The 23,914-nt window shown below is 42.0% G+C and overlaps 2 protein-coding genes across 3 annotated transcripts in view; both read left to right on the top strand.

Moving 5' to 3' along the window:
* Positions 1 to 5,566, top strand: part of TEC (tec protein tyrosine kinase) — a 130,925-nt gene extending 125,359 nt beyond the window's left edge. Inside the window, exons 16-18 of one of the 2 annotated variants that reach the window (XM_024246119.3) lie at positions 2,043 to 2,161; positions 2,250 to 2,407; positions 3,574 to 5,566. In XM_024246119.3, coding sequence (XP_024101887.1) covers positions 2,043 to 2,161; positions 2,250 to 2,407; positions 3,574 to 3,657 — 361 coding nt within the window. In that variant the 3' untranslated portion in view covers positions 3,658 to 5,566. The remainder of the gene's footprint in view (positions 1 to 2,042; positions 2,162 to 2,249; positions 2,408 to 3,573) is intronic. The other variant, XM_054553884.2, reaches the window with a different exon arrangement.
* Positions 5,567 to 5,695: 129 nt separating this feature from the next.
* TXK (TXK tyrosine kinase) overlaps positions 5,696 to 23,914 on the top strand; it is a 68,829-nt gene continuing 50,610 nt past the window's right edge. The window contains exon 1 of the mRNA XM_002814727.4: positions 5,696 to 6,916. Within this exon, the coding sequence (XP_002814773.3) occupies positions 6,901 to 6,916 (16 nt within the window). The 5' untranslated portion in view covers positions 5,696 to 6,900. The remainder of the gene's footprint in view (positions 6,917 to 23,914) is intronic.

Genomic DNA, 23,914 nt, shown 5'->3' with positions numbered 1-23,914 from the left:
CAGTGTTTTTCTTCTCTTAATTTTTATAATTTAATAGTATTATAAAATACCTTTTAAAGGTATTTAGTTTGTTTTTTCTCTCTTCTCCCTCCGTCTGTCCATTCATTCATCCATACATCCACCCATAAAAAATCAGGTGCCTGCTCTGTGCCAGGCATAATGATAAGCTGAACCATATAGAGAATAAGACCTACAAGTCCTTGCCCGCATGCAGCTTACATTGAGGAAGAGGGTGAATCAGAAGACCTGATAAAGTTACATGATCGCGCACGGTCGATACTGGTAAACTGTGGCTGTCAGTCTGACCCACACCTCAATTGGGTTTCACATTTTTAAATGGATGAAAAAAATGAAAAGAATATTATGACATGTAAAAAAATATCTGAAATTCCAATGTCACTGTCCACAAAAATAGTGTGATTGAGACACAGCCTCGCTCATTCATTTAGGTGTTACCTGTGACTGCTTTCCCGCTACAGATGCAGAGTCGAGTAGTTGTCACGGGGACTGTATGGCCTGCCAGATCTGAAATATGTGTTATCTGGCCCTTTACAGAAAAGTTGACTGATCCCTGTAATAGAGATAATTTGGGGTGGTGCTGAATGATGATGCAGGGCAAGAGTGAGGGTGGCTACTTGATCTGATGTTCAGGACGACCTCTTTGTGATAGGGAGATTTGACTGGAGACGAAAAGGTAGGAAGTAGCCAGTGTAGGTGAAAATAAAAGGAGACAATATTTCAGGTGAAAAAGCTTGAAGTCTGGGACACGTCTGGCCTGCTCAAGGAACGGAAGAAGCGCCAGGGTAGCTGGCCAACGGGCAGTGCCAGGAATGCTCATAAATGCAGGCAAAGACCAGGCCATGTAGGGCCAAGTTTAACTCCTAAGGAGACTCAGGCCCAGGGAGATTAGAAAACTGTTACTGTCAGAAGTGGGACCAGAACTTCCAACTCTTAGGATATTAATTACCCAGTGCTCTTTATTTGCTTTTATATACAGATACTATATATTTGACAGGCTGTCCGCCACTTTCATATGTTCAATCTTCATATGTGAGGCTTTCAGAAAATCTGCACTTTTGTATCAACCACTCAAAAACCTCTTTATACTCTAAATTCAGACTCCACTGGCTGACAGTTTGATCCGGCCCACAGTGGCATTGTCTGCCAGCCAGCAGCTGGCTTTGTGCCGAGTCACCATCTTTGTCTACATAGCAAAGGATGTTTGTGCAATTCTTCGAAAATGTTCTCATGGAACCTTTTAGAAATTAATGGTATATTCACACACAATACAGAGATACATTCCTTTTGTAAATATGTGCTGCCCACCTTACAGAAAGGGCTGAAGTCTTTTCATCTACCAACCCTAATCAAGGATTCTCCCCTAAAGTTAGCCACTGTTACCAGTTTTTGTATGTTCTTCCAGAAGGACATTGTATGTTCACATAGAAAAATTATATAGTATTGTTTTGAGTGTATGTATGTATGTGGGGATGTTATGTATAAATGCATACTCCACCATTTACATGTGGCATTTTGTGTTGTGTTTTTGTTTTTGTTTTTTTGCATTTGCTATTTTCCTATGCTGTAGTTTTAAATTGTGCTCTGTGGAATTGGAGGGCTGAAAGCATGTGTGTTTCTAGATGCTTTATACCACTTCCTCTGGAGCAGCTCTGCTTTAGATTTTTTACATACGGGGCCTTTGGGTAAAATTTTATTTAAAGAACAAAATTGCTTACAAAGAAAAGCTTGCAAACTATTTTATGATACCTTGTCTCTATTGCCTTATAAAAAGAAAGAAAAACAGGAAAATGAAAGTGCAGATGGTAATGTGGTGATGCATCCATCTCATGCACTTAAATTAAGCTGAGAGGAAGTTGGAAATCACCAGGTGTGGCCACTGAGGTGAACATTTAGCTTCAACCGGATGCTTGTTGGACTTCAGTCAACTGTGTTTTTGATTGCAAGGGGAAAAAAATGAAAGAGCAAGTAGAAAATGCAGATTGTTCTTCAGAGGTGTAATCCCATGGTGTGTCTTACTCTAGGTATGTTCTGGATGATCAGTACACAAGTTCTTCTGGTGCTAAGTTTCCCGTGAAGTGGTGTCCACCAGAAGTGTTTAATTACAGCCGCTTCAGCAGCAAATCAGATGTCTGGTCATTTGGTAAGATCCATGGTCCATGTTTCCTCACGTCCATCCGCCCTGAGGAGAAAGTGGATACATCCATTTGGTAATCCTTATCCTTTTCCAGGTGTTTTAATGTGGGAAGTATTCACGGAAGGCAGAATGCCTTTTGAAAAATACACCAATTATGAAGTGGTAACCATGGTCACTCGAGGCCACCGACTCTACCAGCCGAAGTTGGCGTCCAACTATGTATATGAGGTGATGCTGAGATGTTGGCAGGAGGTATAGATTTTTTGTGTGCTTTCTTTTTGAATCTCTTAGGGATTGGGCTTGGTAGACGGATAACATGCAGTCTTTATAGCCCAGTGAGGTGGTGCATGCTTTATAGTGATTTCAAGCTCTAGATAGGAAGCCAACCCTCTCAACTCAAGTTCTGAATAACAGGAAGAAGAATGTAAAGATGTGGAAAATGCTAATAACTACCTCGATACATTCAGGCTGCTCCCTCACTTCCAAGTGGGACTCCTTCCATGGTTGCCTGAGCTAGGGACTTGGGGAATAAGCCTGGAGAAGTAGTTCTTTTTTCACTGGTTCACTTGTAGAGATGAAGTATTATTTTTTTACCAGAGTTGGTTTCTTTCTCTAAGCCTCAATTTTCCAAGGTCTTTGGAAGTATTGAAATGTTACCTCCTAAAAGAGATTAGATACCAAATGACTTCTGAAAGACGGTAACATTAGCTCACATGTATTATGTGCCAGGCACTATACTTAGTGTTTTGGATTTAGTTCTCAAAACAACACTTTGAGGTGGAGATACTTTGACTGTAGCCGCTCTGTAGATGAGAAGATTAAGGGTCATGAGGTTGCTGCTTGCCTGGGGTCACTTAGCTACGGAACAGTATAGGCCTGTCTGATTCCAAAGTCCAGGGTCTCAACCACTTGCTGTACTGCCTCCCAAGAGCATTGGTTGGGATGGGCAGAGACATTCTGGGCAGGAAGTGGTGCTAGAGGGAGAGAGAACAGCTTGAGCAAAGGTAAGGAGGTGGTTATAAACACAGTGTGCACGACAGTGGAGACAGTAGCCCTATTTAACAGACAGCCTATGTGAGGGATTTTGTGGAGAATAAGATTGGGTGATAAGAGGGTGGGGAAGTGGCAGATTATAGAGGTTCCTATAAATTTGCAGGACTTGACTTCACAGGCAGTAAAAAGATCTATCAGGGTCTTGAAGAGAGACATGAAAGCAGTGTCTTAGAAACGTTAGCCTAGCAGCAGTACATGCAGGGTAAATTAGGATAGAGACAAGACCCCTTTGGAGATGCCTGTATGTCCCAGTCCCAAAGCAGTGAAGTCTGTCTGTAATATGCTGTGTTTAGGAGTTGGAGCAGTGACAGGTTTTTTGGAATGGATTCTGGAACCCACAGCTTCTCTTTGACTTTTAATTGTAGAAACCAGAGGGAAGGCCTTCTTTTGAAGATCTGCTGCGCACAATAGATGAACTAGTTGAATGTGAAGAAACTTTTGGAAGATAAGTGATGTGACCAGTGGCTCCCAGATTCCCAAGCACAAGAAAGGATGGGCGTTTTGTGGCTTTTAATTTATTGAGCACTTGGACATGTAGATCGTTTTACTTATACAGTGGAAACACATAAATAATTTGCTTCTAGACCAGGCTCTGTCTAGACTTGCTTCTAGACAGAATCTCCCAGAGTGTGGAAATGTTGCCTTAGAAATGGTGATTAAAATCACTCATTTCTATTCATTCCTCGGGCACTTGAGTGACAGTTGTTTACCAGGCACTGTGTGTAGCCCCAGGGTTTGGCCATTTAGGGGTGCACACATGGGACCATGTTAGCTGATGCTAGTTGAAGGCCAGGGTATTTGGGAAGGGGAAGGGTATTAGAGTCATGACCAAGCAACCCTTGTTTTTCCCTTTGACTTCTACAGAAATCTGGGCCTGAGATATTGTCTACAATTGGGTTCTAGATAAATCAGGAACCCACCTTGGATACATAAATACCTATCTTTTGTTTTGAAAACATCTCAGTTTTCAAGATTGCTCTTAGTATTACATGAACAATATTTGTATGCTGTATATATTGTAAATATATATAATATATAAAGTTATATATTTATAAGAAACACGAGTTGTCTTCTAATTGAAACTTTTAATCATGTAGTATATGAGTTCACCTTCTTAGGACTAGAGACTGTGCCTTATAGCTATAAATTCATTTCCCCCTGAACATCAAATATGCCTGAAGAGAAGAAAGTCTAGATTCTTCTATGAGTAACGCCCCCTCCTCACTCAGGTAAATGTGTCTGGGGATGCCTGTCCAGCTTAACCACGTGCATTTGGCCTATGTAATCCTGCCCATGGTGGCCGCAGCTAATCAGAATCAGATGGAAAATTAAACCAGGTAATCTACTTCTAAGCCTTAAGAATATTCCCTGGGACACAGACACTATAATTGGAAGTGCTGAGCTCTGGGGCAGAAGGATCAGGTGACCTTCGCAACAAAGTTTGCCCCCACCTCACACAGGACCCGGAAGCAGCCCGAGTTGTGGCAGAGGATCCAGGAAGCTACCGAGAGAAGCAGCGAGCATGGTGTTCTGTGCCTCCCGGACGTTTTTCAGGAGGCCTGTTTGGACTTGGGTTCCTGGATGGTGGGATTGTTGTACAGCCTCTCAGGAGACCCTGCTGTCAAGACTCTGTGTGTGGATTTCTCACCCCTAGAAGCTCTACTAAGACATCAATGGAGTTAGGGCCTTCCTTTTTTCCTTGTGAGCGCCAAGGAAAAGAAACTATCTCGGTCACATGAGCGCCAGCGAAAAGAAACGGTATCAGTCATCCAGAGACCGTTTATTGCCCAACACGTTATTCTTGCTATTGGTGGGGTAACTAGCCGAGGAAGACACAGCGCCTTCCCTTCAGGAGTTCCGTCTCCTCTGGAGGCCATGATGATCTGCTCTGGAGCATTGGGTGAACACACAGGCTGGCTGCTCAGGGCAGCGCCTTCACTCTAACCCTGGAGAACCATTTCATTTCATCCTGGTCAGTCTAGAGTCTGTGCACCAGGCAGTCCATCCACTGAAGGCTGTGTTTTTTCTTTTCCTGTGCCCCTCATGATGGAAGAAAGTAAACTGCTTATCCCGAGCCTTATCACAATCTGCCACATTCCTTCTTGTCTACCTGTTTAACTGTACCCTCATCACAAAAACAGGCACAACTTTTTTTTTTACATTCCAGGGTACATGTGCAGGATGTGCAGGTTTGTTACATAGGTAAACGTGTGCCATGGTGGTTTGCTGCACCTATCAACTCATCACCTAGGTATGCATTAGCTATTTTTCCTGATATTAGCCTGATACATATATTTCCTGATATTAGCCTGGCATGCATTAGCTATTTTTCCTGATGCTGTCCCCTCATCTGCCCTCCCCAACAGGCCCCAGTGTGTGGTTCCCCTCCTTGTGTCCATGTGTTTCATGGTTCAGTTCCCACTTATAAGTGAGAACATGTGGTGGTTGGTTTTCTGTTCCTGCATTACTTTGCTGAGGATAACGGCTTCCAGTTCCATCCATGTCCCTTGCAAAGGACATGATTTCATTCTGTATAGCTGCATAGTATTCCACGGTGTATATGTACCACATTTTCTTTATCCAGCCTATCATTGATGGGCATTTTGGTTGCTAACCATGCACAACTTTTAACTGACTTGAAGCTCATTCAAGGAGTCGGTCCTGGCACACTCTACCTTACTATCACTGTCAGCCTTTTCTCCTTCCTTCGTGACCTTTCCTCCTCCCATCCCATACTTCCCTTTTCACCTTGAGGAGCTATGGGAAGTACTAGGTGGTATGAAAGAGAGTGAGGAGAAGATAGAGTCCCTGCCCTAATGGTCAATGTATACTTTTTATGGGAAAACAAGATAGAGAGCACCTGGCAACATTTGTCAACATTTCCTTCAAAAATCTTTAAATATTTTTCACTAAGACTTAAAAAAAGGTTTTATACGAAAGCATAACTAAGGCAAAAGGTGAAGTAAAAATAACAGTCATCACCCAGAATGCTAAGGAGGCCTTAATCTAAACGAGGAAATTGGAAGGGCGATTAGAATATGCTGTGTCTTCATTAAAGTTGCTCTGTTAATTAGTTAACACATGGTTATGCTTTCCAGTGGGATGAAGTGAAACTCCCAAGTGTGCTTTGTATTGTTGGTGTTGTTATATTTCTCAGCCATCCCCCAATCACATTTTAGGGTTATTACTAGATTGACTTCCCCCAAATAAAGTGTCTGCTGAGTGGGAGGATGGAACATTCTAAACTCAATATTCCAGAGCCTAGAATCTAATTAATTGTTTCTGCCACTCACGGTGTGGCCTTGGGCAAGTCCCTTATTCTGTCTGTGCCTTCATTTCCTTCCCAGTCCAGAGAGGGCAGTTTGATTTGATGATTTTAAAGGTGTCTTTTACCAAAATTTTGTGATTTCTTGAAAATGATGTTTGCGAGTCACCCACACCTTTGGGGATGAGAGACTAATAGCAGATACCCTCAGAGATTGGGATGGAGATTACTGAGCTTTCTTATATATGCCATTGGTTGTCATTTATACTCTTCTGAGGTTTTCAGAACAGGAAAATAGGTGGGGTTAACTCTGCCCGTGAGAAACATCTTGAGCGAACTATGATTTCAGTTGAAAGATGTGTTTTTATGAGTGGAGCACCGCAGAAGAACTGAACTCTGTTGTGTGCTCCCCGCAGAAGGGGCTGCCATGATCCTTTCCTCCTGTGAGTAAGATGGGCTTTGTCATTTATTTTGGGGGCTTGTTCTGGGCCTGTTATTCTTGAACAGCAGAGGAAGTTTTTTTTTCTAAGGCATAGAGCTTGGGAACATTAAAAGATAATTTCCTCAGATGTTGTGACAGAGTTTTGTTTCTTATTTAAAGAACCACGGTGATGATGTAATTCTAATAAAGGTTCAGCATTGAGAACATAAATGAAAGAAAAACAAAAAGAGTGTCCAGAAATCTGCATATGTGTGTGTAGAAATGCAATCAGTATGAAGTACTTGTTTTTAGAATGAGACTGTAATGAACTCTGGGCTGAAGGCCAGGAGACCAAGTTCTAGTTCTGGAATGAACTCTGGGCTGAAGGCCATGAGACCAAGTTCTAGTTCCGGATTTGCTCCAGCAGTGGTAGATGACAGTGGGCAACTTTATATATATATAAATACACACACATACACACACACACACAAATATCTATATTTAAGGCAAAAGGAAGAGAAGTCAAAACACAACTGTGTTTATACTCTGAAATTATCTGCTTTATCATGTAAACATATAGACTTAACCTTTATTTTCACAGGGGTATTTATTCACAATTCTATGTAGACATCCGTTATCGAGGACCTTTCCCAAGCAATTGAAATTTAGGCAAAACTGATTCTTATCTGCAGTCAGAGCCTGAGTAAAGGCCAAAATAAGAGTCAAAGTCATGAGTCTCTACCTGGTTAAAAGTGTGAACATGGTCAAGTGTGAACACTGGCTTAAATGTCTATTTCCCTCATATATAATATTACATATGAAGATGTTATTTTAATATTTTTATGGAATATAAGACCACTGTTAAAAATAAGTGCTTGTTTTAGGAGAACAGAGAAAGATTCCCTAGACACTGTTATCTGTGAAGATCCTTGGTTTGAAAGAGCTGTGGGGGATGCTTCTTATAAATCCAAAGAAATTAGAATAAAAAAAAAAAACAGCAGAAAAGTCTTCTAAATAAGAAGGCAGCCATCATATCAGAATTGCAATGTGTTTGTTTCCTTATAAAGGTATTTATTGAGCACCTACTATGGGCCGTGGTCTATACCAGTTCCTTTATATTCATTATGTGAAATCTTCACTACAAACTGGCAAGGTGAAAATTGTTATTCTTATCTAGCCAATAAGAAAATTGTGCCTTTGAAAGTTTAAATCTCGCCAGAAACTCACATGGTTGTCAGACTCAGGATTTAAGCATGAGACTTTTTTTTTTTAAGACAGAGTCTTGCTCTATCACCCAGGCTGGAGTGCAATGGCACGATCTCAGCTCACTGCAACCTCCACCTCCTGGGTTCAAGTGGTTCTCCTGCCTCAGCCTCCCAAGTAGCTGGGACTACAGGCGCATGCCACCATGCCTGGCTAATTATTCTATTTGTAGTAGAGACAGGGTTTCACCATGTTGGCCAGGTTCATCTCAAACTCCTGACCTCAAGTGATTTGCCTCAGCCTCCCAAAGTGCTGGGATTACAGGCATGAGCCACCACACCCAGCCAAGCATGAGACTTGCCAGACTCGGGATTTAAGTGCTCTTCCTTTTGCCTTAAATATATATAAATAAATATATATATACACACACACATACACACATATATAAATAAGTTTATATATATAAATAAGCTCTCAAAGGGAGTGTGTGTATGTGTATGTGTATATTTGTATACATATAAAGCTGCCAACCGCGATCCACAAATGCTGGACAAAATCCAGAACTAGAACTTTAGCCCAGGCCACTCCCTTTTTGCCCACCTTGCAACAAAATATAAAGAAACAATAAACCTGAGAGGTGCTTTAAGAACTTTATTTTGGGAGTTGCTTTGGAAGACTATTCAGTTCCATATGCAGTTTTGGAAATACTTATTAATTTACCTCTAAGACTCAGAGGGCCTTATTTTGCAGATAAGGAAGGAAAATACTGTCTTTGATTTTAATACTAGATGACGATGGAACCAAGCTTCAACAAAGCTCAGTCATATCAGATTAAAGCAATCAAAGACCAGCTAAAAAAGTCAAGTTTTTACATTTCTGACTTTTAGGTAGCATTAAGGAAAAATTGATTGTAATTTTTAAATGTCATCTGTTTAAGCCAAATCCCCTCATAGGAGCCAATAACTGTTTGTAGATTTTGTTAAAAAAAAAAAAAAAAAAATCGGGTTATTCCAGTTGTGCTGACCTGAAAATAACTCATAGTCTTCCATTCATGCAGATAAGAACAAGGCTCCTGTAAACAGAAATATAGGCCAAGCAGAGCAAAGCAGAAAAAGCGAAAAAGCAGCAACCTGTGTCCCCTGCCACCCCCACTGGCAGGACAAGCTCAGCAGTGACTTAAGAATCTTTAAATATTAAAAGCTGTGTGAGCATCTGCTCTTTATTTCCCTCAAGGTCAGAACTAAAGAAAATGCTGTAAATTACAGCAGTAAGGATTCGGTTGTATATAAAATAAATCATTGTGAGGGTTGAGACAAGGATTTGATTGCCCAAGGGATTAAATAAGGGACTACCTATTGGCGGGATATTTTGAGGATTATTCTCTCTGGCATGGATTTGATGAAATCTCACTCTTCTTTCCAGCTTCTGTTAATTTGATTTGATGGTAAGAATCACCTGTTGTCTACTGTAAATTGCAGCTGAATGTGGCTACATTTTCTGCTGGGTAAAACAATGAGTGTTTACTGTTGACAAGGAGACAGCTAAGTGATGCCTCAAGATGTATTACTGTTAATCAAAAAACAAACAAAACAAACAAAAAAAAGTCCAGCCAAGAAGATTGCTTAAGCTGAGGAGTTTGAGGTTGCAGTAAGCTGTGACTGCACCACTCCACTCCAGTCTGGGTGACTCAGTGAGACCCTGTCTCTTAAAAAAAAAAAAAAAAAAGTTTATATGTTTGTTAGGGTCATTTGCCAAAAACATTTGTTGTTTTAAGTATTGTCATAGAAGCCTGGCTTCAAAGGCTGCTATAGGGTAGGAGAAGGTAATTGTGGAGCGTGGGATATTGATCATACTGATGGGAGATTTGGAGTGGGGTCTCAGGGCACTGCTCCAGTGAGATTCAGTTTGTGAAACGTACTTGGTGTTGCCAGCATTTCCATCAACTCACAGTTGCCCTGAGAACAGATCCAGCCTAGGAGAGTTATTTAAAGGACAGGGCAAGGGAAAGCAGCTGGGGGCTTAAAGAGTTCACCTCTTAGCTCCCCTGTTTGCCTAATTTCTCTGCCTTTCTTTATTCCCAACTTAGAGAGTAGAAAGAGTGGTTTCTAAGTCTTGGTGTGCCCGAAGTATGCCTGGGGTGCTGTTAAAAGGCAGGTTTCTGGGCTCATCTCCATAACTGGATCTGAGGGTAAGGTAAGGACATTTTGGTCACACTGCCTTTCTTGGGCCTCTCTTTTCGGAGTCCTATCTTACTCCTTTTTTGTATCTGATTCTCACACCAACTTTGTTAGGTCAACACCTTCCATTATTACTATTATGAATATGAAGATAAGGAGGGTAGCTGTGGTAGGCAGCCTCTAAGATGGCCTGATGATATCTGCCTCCAGATGTTCCTGCCCTTATGCAGTCCTCCTCCTTGAGTATGAATTGGACCTAGTACCTCACTTCTTGTGATTAGAATATGGTAAAATTGATGGAACGTCACCTCTGAGACCAGGTTACAGAGGCTGCGGCTCCCATTCCTGCGATCTCGGGCTTTCTGTCTCCTGCATCGCAAGCTGCCTTGTTGGGAGCATTCTCAGGCAGCCTGCAGAGAATCCCCATCACGAGGAACCGAGGCACCATGACCTGCTTGGAATTCGCTTAGAAGTGTATTCTCCAGCTCTGATTGGGCCCAGCTTGACTGCAACTCCATGAGAGATCTGGAGACAGAGGCACCCAGCTAAACCATTCCAGAACTCCTGGCCCACAAAAGTATGAGATAAGTGTTGTAAGTCATTAGGTCTCAGAATAATTTGTTTCCAACAATAGATAACTAAGTGTGTGGCAAAAGCAGGAGGAGCCGCAGATTAAAAAAGAACTTGGCCACTTTGGCCAACCTTCTGCCTGGGGCTGGAGTTTGATGCCCTTTCTGAAAGATTAAAGTGGACACTAGATGTGTCTTTTCTTTTGTCTTTAAATCATTTCAGTTTTTAACTCGTCACTGCAGCTGCCTTTTGTAACTACTGCAGATCCCCCCATTTCTCCTCTGTGGAGCGCCCCAGGCCAGCAGCGCCCGCACTCCCTGCCCACCGAGGGTCAGTGAGCAGCACAGCTTCTGGCCCAGTGCCAGCCACGCCCGTGCGCCTTGTGGCCGAGCGCTTCTTCACAGCACAAGCTGGCTCGATGTCTTGGGTGTGATGTCTGCGAGCTTGTTATGAACTTTGAGCTCACAGAAAACAGTGTTCTAGGAAACACTGTTTTGAGATGTGGGGGAGTGGGGAAGTTGTGGGCAAGGTGCCTGCAAAGACCAACTCACATCAGCCCCTTCTGAGAAAGAAAGAAAAATTGCCTCATAGACCAAACAAGGATTTGAGTGGCTGCTGTCCATGCCTGGGGGGTTGCCCTGGCAGAAGCTGGGAAACAGATGAGCGGTCATCATCAGGAAGATTTCTGCCTTTCCTTACAGCACCTTTTACTCCCAGAAACATTATCTTCCCTGGTGCCCAGGACCCCATCCAGCTTGCCAGGCTTCTAGAATCTCCTCGCCCCACACAGCACCCCTTCAGGCCATAGACAGGTCAAGCACCACTCTTCCACTCAAATTGATAAGTTTGGTGTCCTGTTAGCTAGGTACTTGTTTTCTCTTAGTTACCAATGACTCCCCTAAAGTAGTTATCCTCCCTTCTTTAAGGTTTCACTGGCAGTATAATGTCAAAAAAGCAAAACAGAACAGTCGAGGTCTAACACAAATTACTCATTTTATCCATACATTTAGAAAAACTAACATCTCTGGGGACCATCACTTCTTAGAGGAATGGACATTTTAGTATCAAAAGGAAAAGTGCACACACCTGCGAACACAGACACAGGATCACTTTAGACCCCAAATGTATAAAGGGCATAAACTCAGAATAAAGGATAACTTTCTAAATTGAATAAACATTTATGTGAAAAACTCAATGTCCCAATTTTACTATTTTGCCCTCTCCTTGGTGTGGGGTCTTGGTTTGGTGTCTAACTCCAAACCAAGAAGTCTAACTCCAACTTGGAAGTCTTTTCTAACTCCTGTTCAGAGGTAGAAATCCATGCTATAGCCAAGCTGGTTATGTGTCACACTCCCCAGATAATATGGGTTAATGTGGCTAAAACGTGCCTATCTCCAAAAGGTCCTTAAGAAATGGGGCCTTTTGAAGATAGGCCGGGCGTGGTGGCTCACGCCTGTAATCCTAGCACTTTGGGAGGCCGAGGCAGGTGGATCATGAGGTCAGGAGATCGAGACCATCCTGACTAACACAGTGAAACCCCGTATCTACTAAAAATACAAAAAAAAAATTAGCTGGGCATGGTGGCAGACGCCTGTAGTCCCAGCTGCTGGGGAGGCTGAGGCAGGAGAATGGCGTGAACCCGGGAGCAGAGGTTGCAGTGAGCCAAGATCATGCCACTGCACTCCAGCCTGGGAGACAGAGTGAGACTCCATCTCAAAAAAAAACAAAAACAAACAAACAAAAAAGAAATGGATGTAGTGGTGGGCATTTATGGCAGAGTAACGAGGAAGTTTGGTCTTTCTGTAAATTTCTGGAAAAAAAGCAAAAAGGATATGTTGCAGCAAACTTACAGAATCAGCTCTGGTCACCGAGAGCCATTTTTCCAAAGCCACAAGTTTTCAAGGCTTTCCCCACTCACCACAGCCCATCAACTGCAAAAGCAGCCGGTATCAGACATTCCTTATCTTAAAACCACAACCTGGAGCGCCTGGGTTGGGCGACAAGCCTGGTCTTTGGGTTAAGGCAGCTCTCAAAACAGCCAGTTTCAAGCCATGTTTTTAAATAAAAATCACTAGACCTGTGCCAGTTATTATGACGACCAAATTCAGTAGGAATGCATTTCACTCAAGGCACTGATTCAAAACGAAACCCTGACATCGGAAATGCCAGGGGATGAACTGGAGGTGACGATGTAAACTTCAAAACATTAGACGTGAGGAAGCGACAGCAGCTTTGCTTCCCGTGCAGCCCAAGCCCCTCAGCTCTTCACATCTGTTCCTTTGTCCTTTTCAGAGATGACCTTAGGAGCTATTCTGAGAAGGGGTGCTTCTCACTTTTGCTTTCTTTCAGTGCCCCCTGGTGGAAACCTGTTCCCAATCAGCCCAGCTGTTGCCAACCAGGAGCCTCTGGGGGTGGAAGGAATGTCAATAGGAGCCTATCCTAGAGGACAGAGGGGCGCAAATCCTTCTGAGGAAAAAACACAAATACCAAAGGTGGGAGGGCCAACTGCCTACCCCATGACAGACGTGCCGGTTTCTAAAGGTCACAGAGATTACATCTGATGCAATGCCCTTTTTCTGATTTGCTGGCCTGAGACTCATCATTAGAGATATTTACTGAGGAATAAGAAGTAGATGAAAAGAACAGCGCAAATGTAAGCCTGGGAGAGGAAGCTCAGCTCCTTCAGTGATAATCTTCAAGCCTGAATATATTCTTTCCACATTTCCTTCCAGCAGGCAAATAGTCATTGCCTATCTCTGGGGCATTTTTGTCGCTCTGGCAAAGGCCCTTGATATGCATGAGTTCCTGCCTAAGTTGGGAATTTGCTAAAAGCTCAAGAGCTTTCTCTCCGCAGGTTAATCGGCAAAACAATTCAAAGAATGGATTCTGTAATCACAGAATGCCTGTGGAAGGGCGCTCTCTATTTACTTACTGGGAACACCTGTGCTGCTGTAAATTGAAAATGATCATGAAACGAATACTCCTTGATACCTGCATTGGAATGAATTTTGGCCCAACACTTCAACCTGTAAATAAAGATGCCTGCTGTCTTGGAAAGTCATGCCAAGCAAGGGAACACCAGGGAGCTGTTTGGCTTTCATACTGTGATTTTTCTTCTCGCAATGATTATTTATTGGGCAGCAACTCTGCTGGGCAGAGGATGGAACCACAAACAAGGCAGTGGTTTGCCTTCCTGCTCACCACTGTTCTTGGTCTTTGGGGGATATTAAATAAAATTGGGTCATAATTAAAGCAGTGGTAGGGTAGGTCTGTATCTTTCTTTAAAGGCCATTGTCTTTGCTATTGAATCAGGAAACATAAGAATTTTTGAAAATATTTTCTCCCAAATTCCAGGCTGCAGAAGACAGTGAAGACAACCAAGGGAAATATTATCAGGTGTGGCCATGTGTTGTGAGGTCAGGGAGCTGGGGGAGGAGGCATTTCTCTAGTCCCAGATACTCCTGCCTGCTGACTGATACCAGCAGTTTCTCTTTCAAAGTTCTTGACTTGGCCAGGCATGGTGGCTCCTGCCTGTAATCCCAGCAGTTTGGGAGGCTAAAGAGGGCGGATCACTTGAGGTTGGGAGTTTGAGACTAGCTTGGCCAATGTGGGGAAATCCTATCTTTACTAAAAATACCAAAAAAATTAGCCGGGTATGGTGGAGCGTGCCTGTAGTCCCAGCTACTTGGGAGGCTGAGGCAGGAGAATCGCTTGAACCTGAGAGGCGGAGGTTGCAGTGAGCCGAGATCATGCCACTGCACTCCAGCCTGGATGACAGAGCAAGACTCCATCTCAAACACAACAAAACAAACAAAAAACCACACACACACACAAAGTTGTTGACACTTGAATAAGGTGGTTCCCCAAAATGTAACTACTCATAGCCTAACATTGACCAGAAGCCTCAATAACATAAATGTTGATCAACACATATTTTGTATGTTATGTGTATCATACACTGTATTCTTACAATAAAGTAAGCTAGAGAAAAGAAATGCTTTAAGAAAGTCATAAGGAAGAGAAAATAGATTTACTATTCATGGAGTGAAAGTGGCTCATCATAAATGCCTTCATCCTCGTCATCTTCATGTTGAATAGTCTGAGAAGGATGATGAAGAGGAGGGATTGGTCTTACTGTCTCAGGGGTGACAGAGGCAAAAGAAAATCTTCATGTAAATGTTTATACCATGTTTTTCAAGTGTCAAACTATTTAAATTTAATGTGTTGTGATGGTTAATTTTATGGGTCAACATGGCTTGGCCACGGTGCCCAGATATTTGGTCAAACATTATTCTGGATGTTTCTGTGAAGGTAATTTTTGGATGAGATTAACATTTAAATCGGTGGACTTGGAGTAAAGTGGGTCACCCTCCATCATGTGAGTGGGCCTCTTCCACAGTTGAAGGCCCTAATCAATGAAAGTCAGACCTCCCCTGAGCAAGGAGGACTTTTGCCAGCAGACCGCCTTTGGGCTCAAACTGCAACTCTTCTCTCATTCTTCAGCTTGCCGGCCTACCCTGTTAGATTTTGGACTTGCCAGTTTCCACAACTGCCTGAGCCAGTTCCTTAAAAGAAACCTCTCTGTGTGTTCATCCTGACTGTTACAAATGTCATGCTTACAAACATGTACACGCCTCTGCACTGCAGTAAGCATGACCTTGCTGAAGTGCTGCAGTACAGCATGTTTACTATTTAACATTGTGTCCGTCATTTATACCTTACTGAGAAAAAGTGTGAGAGCCTCACCTGAGGCCTGCTTTGATAGCAGGGAGAGAGAGTCTCCTGGAGTCCCGAATGGGGAAAACATCTGCCTTTGAGTCAGGGATAGAGTTGGCTTAGAAGAGAGGAGTTGGAGCTGAAGATTCGCTTTCGTTTACTCAGCCTTCTTCCTCCATTTTGTCTTCAGAGGGAAAACCACACCTGCTCCTATTTGGTTACCTTAAATGTATTTTGTGAGTACCCAATAAATAGTTGCTGAATGAGTTCTAGGGAACTGGCGGGTGGGGACAAAGTGGTAAAGTAACTGAGAGTAGCTGGTATGTTCTAGCGATGTTTGCCTCTGCAATCTTATTTAATCTCATCCACAAGGATAGTCCTATTGTAATGCTCATGGACTCTGGGTTTGACTTCTGGCTCAGTTGCTTTTTATGTGACTGGATAAATGGCTGAAACTCTCTGTTCCTCTGTTTCTTTATGTGTAAGATGGGGATCATAATGTTAGTATAGTGAGTAAGTTATCATGGCTTAGTATAGTAAGATCTAAGTATCTGTCATGCCTGGCATATGGTAAGGGCTGTGTTGGTAGAAGTGGGGAAACCCTTTCTTAGAAGACAGCTTTTATTACCTACATTTTCTAGATTTGATTGCCCAAAATCACATTGTTGCTCCAAGAAAAGGGAACAGTGATTTGACTGCATGTCTGCCTGATACTAAAGCCTGCTGAACCCCATATGTTCTTTTAATACAGAAAAGAAAAAACAAACACATGTGGATGCCAGAGAGTTTTTAATAATTTCATTTGGCATCTCATGGTTTGGTACTTTATTTTGGATAAGCATTTGTTTAAAAATTCATGTCTGGAATAAAAGGTTAGACTTATGAGCCACCACAAATGCTGGCTAAAGCTCCGGAAGCTCAGTCTTCACCTTTGCCGTTCCACTCAGTCAAAAGGTCACGGTCAACTTAGCTTTCTCTGTGGCCAGCATCACACTGTGAAATACTGGGTGATAAGATGAATGAGTGGAAAAAAAAAAAGAGCTCAGATGTAATGTAAGGGTGTTGATATTGGTGGGGTCTTATTTAACAGTTATTTATTGAGATTTTGTTATGTGCCAGGCACTGATGTTAGAAGCTAGGGAGAAGACAAAAAAAAAAAAAAAAAAAATTAAAAATAAAAAAAAGGATAAGATGCAGTCCCTGAGACTGAGAAGCTTACAGTCTGGTCCAGCGTCTCCACTGGGGTTGATTTTGCCCCCAGGGAACATTTGGCAATGCCTGGAAACACTTGGGTTTCCACAATTGGAAGGTGGTGGTGGTGTGGGTGTTAGAAGGGAGGGGGCTATGTTGCTGCTGGCATCTAGTGCATAAAGGCCAGAGATGCCCTAAATATTCAGTGGTACACAAGACAGCTCCCCACAATAAAGAATGATCCTGTCTAAAATGTTGATAGTGGTGAGATTGAGAAGCCCTGTGAGAGATGAAGCCTATACAGAGAAACTTAAATGACGATCTCAGGTGGTACCTAACTAGGAGCCACAGGGCAGGACTGACCATAGGTGCTCTGGGAACTGAAAGGAAGAGTAGATGGGAGTGTATTGCAATGGAAGTCTTCCTTTCCAGGCTGGAGGCAGAAATGCACGATGTGTCTGTGAGAACAGAGCAAGCAGAAGAAGCTGGTGCAGCAGGAATTGGTGAAAGCTAAAGTAGTCAGAGTGGGGTCACTTATGGAAGACCTTGAAAGTGGGGGAAGATATAATGCTGAGGATGAAGAGCAGTTGGCTGAAGCAGGCTTTTAGGGAAATGGGTATATAGGGTGAATCGAAGGAGACGGCTCAGAGCAGAGACTCTAGATTCAGGTTCAAATCCTGGCTCCCTGCTTACTAGCCCTTTGTTGGTAAGGAGTAACCTCTCTGTGATTCAGATTCCTCATCTGTAGAATGGCATCTACTTCACAGAGTCATTGTGAGGACTAAGTGAATTAATGCAAAATTACAGGTACGAGTTGATGAGGGCTTAGCCTTGCTTATTGGAAGGGTGTAGAAGAAGGAAAAAGCCAAGCCCTGTGAACAGACTGATAGATTGATGGCAGATCAAATACAAAGGGTGGGGCTCAGGAAGAATCTAAGTTTTCTGTGGTGGACTCTTTCACAGACATGGGGAGATTGGAAAGGTGAAGCGACAGAATGGTTTTCTTACTAACGATAGTGAGGAAGATGATAATTCTGGTTGGGGAAAAGGTAAGACAGAGGCCAAACTGGGGAAATAAAAATCCTTTTGCATCTATCACTAAAAGTTATGTACATGTAGAAAGCTATCAATCATAGAATGGGTACCTAACTATCAAATCACAGACCTATTTGATTTTCTGGGTTTTTCTTTTTCTTTATAAATTTAAGTTTTGAAATATTTCAAGCCTACAGAAAAAAGTAGAAAATAACATAACAGTCTAGTGATTACTCAAGGATAAAGTGGCCATTATATACACTTTTTGGCCTCGATGATATTAAATAATTTGTTTATATTAAAACAGGAGGCTATATAGATGGTCAGAGCTCATGTTGCTGGACCATTTTCCAATGGCTTCGAGACTGAGAACCGATTGCTCTGCTTGGCCTGTGGCCAAGTTGTTCTCTATCTTCAGTATCTATGAAGCCTCCCTACTACATAGACTTCCAAGGTCTTATCTTCCTTTATTTCAAGGACTTTTATGACTGAGTTATTCCTCTCTGGTTGTACTGTTCACCACTTCCGATTGAACCTGCTTGTTCTGTTCCAAATACCATTTGCAAATTCCCACTAGGAATGAATCAAGACAGGTACATCCTCTGAGCAAGGCTATAATTTTGTGCTCTTTCAAACATATTCATTCATTCATTCGTTCATTCATTTATTCGTTCATTCACTGAACAAATATTTGTTGAGTATTCATTGTGTCAAAAAGTGTTGTAGCTTCTTGGGATATAATGTGAACAAAATAGACAAAGGTGCTTGTTTACATACTAGTGAGGGAGACAAACAGCAAAGAAAAAAGGTAAATAAATTGCACAGCATGTTAGAAGGTGAGAAATACACCAAAAAAGAAAGAAAAAGTAGAGCAGAGTGAGGAACCTCAAAGTTAGGGAGTGCAGATGGCCGTGATGTCAAATCAGGGAGCTATTCACTTAGAAGAAGAGATTTGAGCAAAGACTTGGAGGGATTGGAAGGAGTTAAGAATGGAAGGAGGAGTGCTCTGGAAAAAAAACAAAAGCCAAGAATCTCTGGTGAGAGCAGGCCCTATGGCTCCAGCAGCAGCATCAGGGTGTGGCTGAGTGAGGTGAGCAGGAGCTTATTGCAGAGATGAGAGGGAACAGGAGGCCAGATCATGGAGCATTTTATAGGTTCTTGTGGAACATGTAGCTATAACCCTGAGTGAAATGGGGAGCTATTGTGGGGTTCTCAGACAAGGAGTAACATGATCTGACTTAAGACTTTAATTAATTACTCTGGCTGCTGTGCTGAGAATAAAGCATAGTGGGAGGAGGAGAAGCAGGAAGAAGTTAGGAGGCTTTTGGTGTGAGCCAGGTGAGGTGATGGTGGCTTATCCATGGTGGTGATGGATGAGATGGGGAAAGCAATAAGTGTGTGTGTGTGTGTGTTTTAAATTGTGTTGAAATATACATATCAAAAATTTACCGTTTTAACCATATTTGAGTGTACAGTTCCGCAGCATTAAGTACATTCACATTGTTATAAACCATAACCATTCTCTTATCTCCAAAACTTTTTCATCATCCCAAATGGAAACTCTTGAATAAACAGCCTTCTGTATCCACAGGTTCCACATTCCTGGGTTCAACCAACTGTGGAACAAAAATATTTGAAAAAAAGGATGGTTGTGTCTGTATTGAACATGTACAGACATTTTTTCTTGTCATTATTCCCTAAACAATATAGTGTAACAATGATTTACATAGCATTTACATTGTATTAGGTATTATAAGTAATCCAGAGATGATTGAAAGTATATGTGAGGAAGTGTGTAGGTTACATGCAAATATTATGTCATTTTATATAAGGATCTTAAGCATCTACGGATTTTGATATCTGTCGGGGGATCTGGAACCAATCTCCCATGGACACTGGGGAAGTCTGTATTTTTTAAAGGCACAGTCAGCATACTTTCTTGATAAATTGGCCTGTGTGAGAGAGAGAGGAGTCAAGGATGACTAAGATTATTTACCTGAGCAACTGGAAAGACGGAATTGCCTTTGACAAGATGGAGAAGGGTGATAGAGCCCGTTTGGGGAGGGAGGAAGAAAAGAGTTCAGATTTCATCTCCTGTTTACTTGAGGTATCTACTAGACATCCAAGTGGAGAATTTGAGAATGCATTTGGGTAGGTGAGTCTGGAGTTAATTAGAACTGGGCTAGATGTGTGCATTTTGATGTCATCAGCTGATAGATAGTTGTTAAGCTGCAGGAGAGAATGGGATAATCAAAAGAGTGAATAAGACAAAGAAAAGAAGAAATCAAAAGCTTTGTGGGAAATCTAGCATTATTCAGAGGTCAGGGAGGTAGAGAACAAAGCAGCAAAGGAGACTGACAAGGAGCAAAGTCAAGGGATGTGGTACCCATGCTGCCCAGAGAGAGGTTCAGTAAGATGAGGACTTAGAGTTGACCGTTCAATTTAGTGGTGCATGGGTCACTGGTGACCTTAACAAGAGCAGTTTTTTTTTTGTTTTTTTTTTTTTTTTTTTAGAAGTGGTAGAGATGACAGCCTGACTGTAATGGAAGGAGAGCAGTTGGAGACAGCAAGTAAAGAGCCTTATTTCTAGGGCCGGAGGACTGGCTCATGCCTTTAATCCCAGGACTTTGGGAGGCCTAGGTGGGCAGATCACTTGAGATCAGGAGTTTGAGACCAGCCCAGCCAAAATGGTGAAACCCCATCTCTACTAAAAATACAAAAATTAGCCGGGCATGGTGACAGGTGTCTGTAATCCCAGGTACTCTGGAGGCTGAGGCAGGAGAATTGCTTGAACCTGGGAGCTGGAGGTTGCAGTGAGCCAAGATGGCACCAATGCACTCCAGTCTGGGCAGAGACAGAGTGAGAGTCGGTCTCAACCAAAAAAAAAAAAAAGAGACTTATTCCTAGATTTTACAATAAATAGGGAGCAAATCAATGAAGGAAATAAGATCACGCGTAGTTTGTTTTGTTTTTAATAGCTAAAGTAACTGCATATATATACGTATATATGTATTTTATATATACATACGTATATACGTATATATGTGTATATATGTATATATGTATTTTAATAGCTGAAGTAACTGCATATATATGTACATATATGTATATATGTATGTATATATACACATACATACGTATATACATATATACATACATATATACGTATATATGTGTACGTATATGTATGTATGTGTATGTGTGTGTGTGCGTGTGTGTGTGTGTGTATATATATATGTGTGTATATATATATACACACATATATATATGCTGATGATCCAGTAGAGAGGGGAAAAAATGGTGATATAGGAGAAGGAGGGAGTATTTTTAAAATTTTGAATTTGAATACCTCCAAGTGGGCTTGGGCACAACATTTTGCCACAGTCTACACTCTATTCTGACCTACTTCTTTCATTTATGCAACCTACATTTGGTTTTGCATCCTCTGGCCTGGATAGATACGGATCTATTTGGGGCTCTGAAACAACACTGGAATAAATTGGTTAAAATGTAAATGAGACCCATTCCTGCCAAAGTCAACAGAGTCCTTAAATGCTAATGTGCCCTCTCCTCGAAGAGTGATTTTTTGGCAGTTTCCTCATCCCAGCAGACACAGCAGATGAAAATGGCAGTCAGAAGCAGCTGAAATCCAAACACCAAAGAACATGATGTAGTGTAGATTCTTGGGAATTAGTAATTTATTTTATTTTTGTCTCCAGAAGTAAGTCTTTGGGTGGACCATGGAAAATGAGTGATTTCTGGGTGCAGGAAAAGGAAGAGAGAAATGGAAGAAAAGGAAGAGAGAAAGGAAGAGAGAAATCGGGGGGAGCAATGAAACAGCAGTGGGTGCAAAGGTGAATCCTTGCCTGGGCTTGGACTTGAACTGTATGTCCGTGGTAGAGAAGAGAGGTTTCCCATTGGATCATCAGTCTGTCCATGGCTCAACAACTGAGCAATGGTGACGTCCAATCAGAGAAAGGTAAGTAACTGATGTATGAATGTAGGTTTGGAAGATCAACTTCTTTGATAGGAAAGGAACTAATATGTATGGATAATGTGTAGGGATTAAATTTTGCAGCCAGCCTCCAAAATGGCTCAGTGTTCCCCACCTTTTAGTATTCATTCCTCTCCATCCTAAACTTTATCCTGGAAACAAAAATCTGTAAGGGTTAGTTCAATGTCCTCCTAAGCCCTCTGGGTTCTGGTTGGATTATACCTGTTGGGAACCCTGGAATGAAGTTGTAATGAGGTTGTTGTGTCCCTAAACAGCAGATCATTCATCTCCTCAAAGTGATCTCTGCTCTATTTTACTCTCTCTCCCCATCCTAGTCCTTGTGAACCTAGGGATGGTAACAGTTCCACTACTGCTGGACCTGGGTTCCTGTATATCTTTTGTGATTTTCACTTCTTTGTAATTAGTCCCTTTATAAATAACGCTTTCAAAGTTAATCTAAGTATGTCATGTTTTCTCTTGTTTCGGAAGTAGCTCTAGGAAGCAGATTCAGAGTTGGGTCTGGGATTTATTTGGTCATATGTTTAGAGGTCCAGAGATACCCTCTGCTGGAGAAATAACTCAGTTATCAATTAATCAAATTGTCATTGGTACTGCTTGGGATAAAGGGCAAGGAGAGGGCAAGATGCTGGCTTTATGGCATTTCAGGAAAACCCCAATAAGAGAATTGCAGCACAAACCCCTAGGAATATTTTCCGTCTCAAAAGCAGCTCCTGACTTGCTACTGGTAAAGACTAAATGCTTAATCACGGATCATCAAATATTTATGTGATCCAAGCTGCTTATCATGAGCTGGGTGTTATCTGATTCAATGGACTATGAAATCGGTCATGCGTACTAGTTTTCTATCCTAATACAGAAGTGGCATATATGAAAATGGGCCCTAGCAGATCCAGAAGCTTCAAGAAAGCTTCATAAGCATGCAACATCTATTCACATTGTACCTACTCTTTCTGCTTCTACTTCAACTCACACCAGTGGCCTCTTGGGTAGTTCTCCAACAGCTTATGGGAGAAAATCTCTGGCTTGATTTACAGGAAGATCTGCGTCATAAATGTGTACCCACAGGAAATGGCCATTGTACTACAGCCTCATTCAAGGTAGCCTGATAGATAGTGTTGAAATAAAGTCCTCCCAGAACTTCAGGAAACACATAAGTTTATTCACTTCATTAGGAAAAGAGATAGTCTGAGACACTGATCTACCTCGATTCATGGGCAATGGTAAAAACAAATTGGTCTGCCAATGGGAACTTGGAAGGAACAAAATTGGGAGATTGGTGACAAGGAGATCTTGGGGAAAGGGATGTGGTTGAATTTCTTAGAACGGGGACAGAATAGGAAGATATAACCAGAGATTGGCAAGATGACCCATGTTGTGGAGGGAGTTAGCTTTTTCTTATTCTCACTGGTGCTTGTTCAATGGTCCTCGAATACCTTACCATGTGTCCCATAACTCCAAAGCAGCTGACTTGATAGAACAGAAGAATGGCCTTTTAAAGGCTCAATTACTATCACATCTGGAAGACAACATCTTGCAAAGTTCAGGTAGGGTCCTGTAGGATACAATAAAGTCTTAAACCATCAGCAAATATGCTTTTGTTTTTCCATAGCCAGGATACATGAGTCTGGAAACAAAGCAGTGGAGATTGGAGCAGCCTCTCTCACCATTTCATCTAATAACGCACTGGAGTATTTTTGTTTACTTTCCCTGAGACTTTGGTTTTTGTAGGTTTGGAGAGTCCATTGCCAAGAGAAGAATCCTTTTATTAGGGAATATTGAAAGTTGAACTGCCCTCTGGCCACTGTGGGATTCCTTGTACTACTGAATTTATAGGCCCTGAAGGGGGTCAATGTAGCTGGGGTGATTATCCTGATTAACAGAGGAAAATTGGGTTGGTGCTTCACAATTACGGCAAAGGGACTTTGTTTAAAAATTAGAGAATGCATTAGCTTTATTTCTTAATATTCGTAATAGTCCTGGTCAATGGAAAACTGTAGCAACCCCACAGAGATAAGACTAAACAAAAACCCAAATCCTACAGGAATGAATATTTGGGCACCTCCTCCAGCCAAGGTGTTGGCAGTGTCAAAGGGGAAATGGAATGGATAATGAA

The sequence above is a fragment of the Pongo abelii genome, chromosome 3 (assembly GCF_028885655.2).
Source record: "Pongo abelii isolate AG06213 chromosome 3, NHGRI_mPonAbe1-v2.0_pri, whole genome shotgun sequence".
Classification (NCBI taxonomy): Eukaryota; Metazoa; Chordata; class Mammalia; order Primates; family Hominidae; genus Pongo; species Pongo abelii.
The sequence above is the reverse complement of the archived record's forward strand: the minus strand, read 5'-3'. Positions and strand labels throughout refer to the sequence as shown.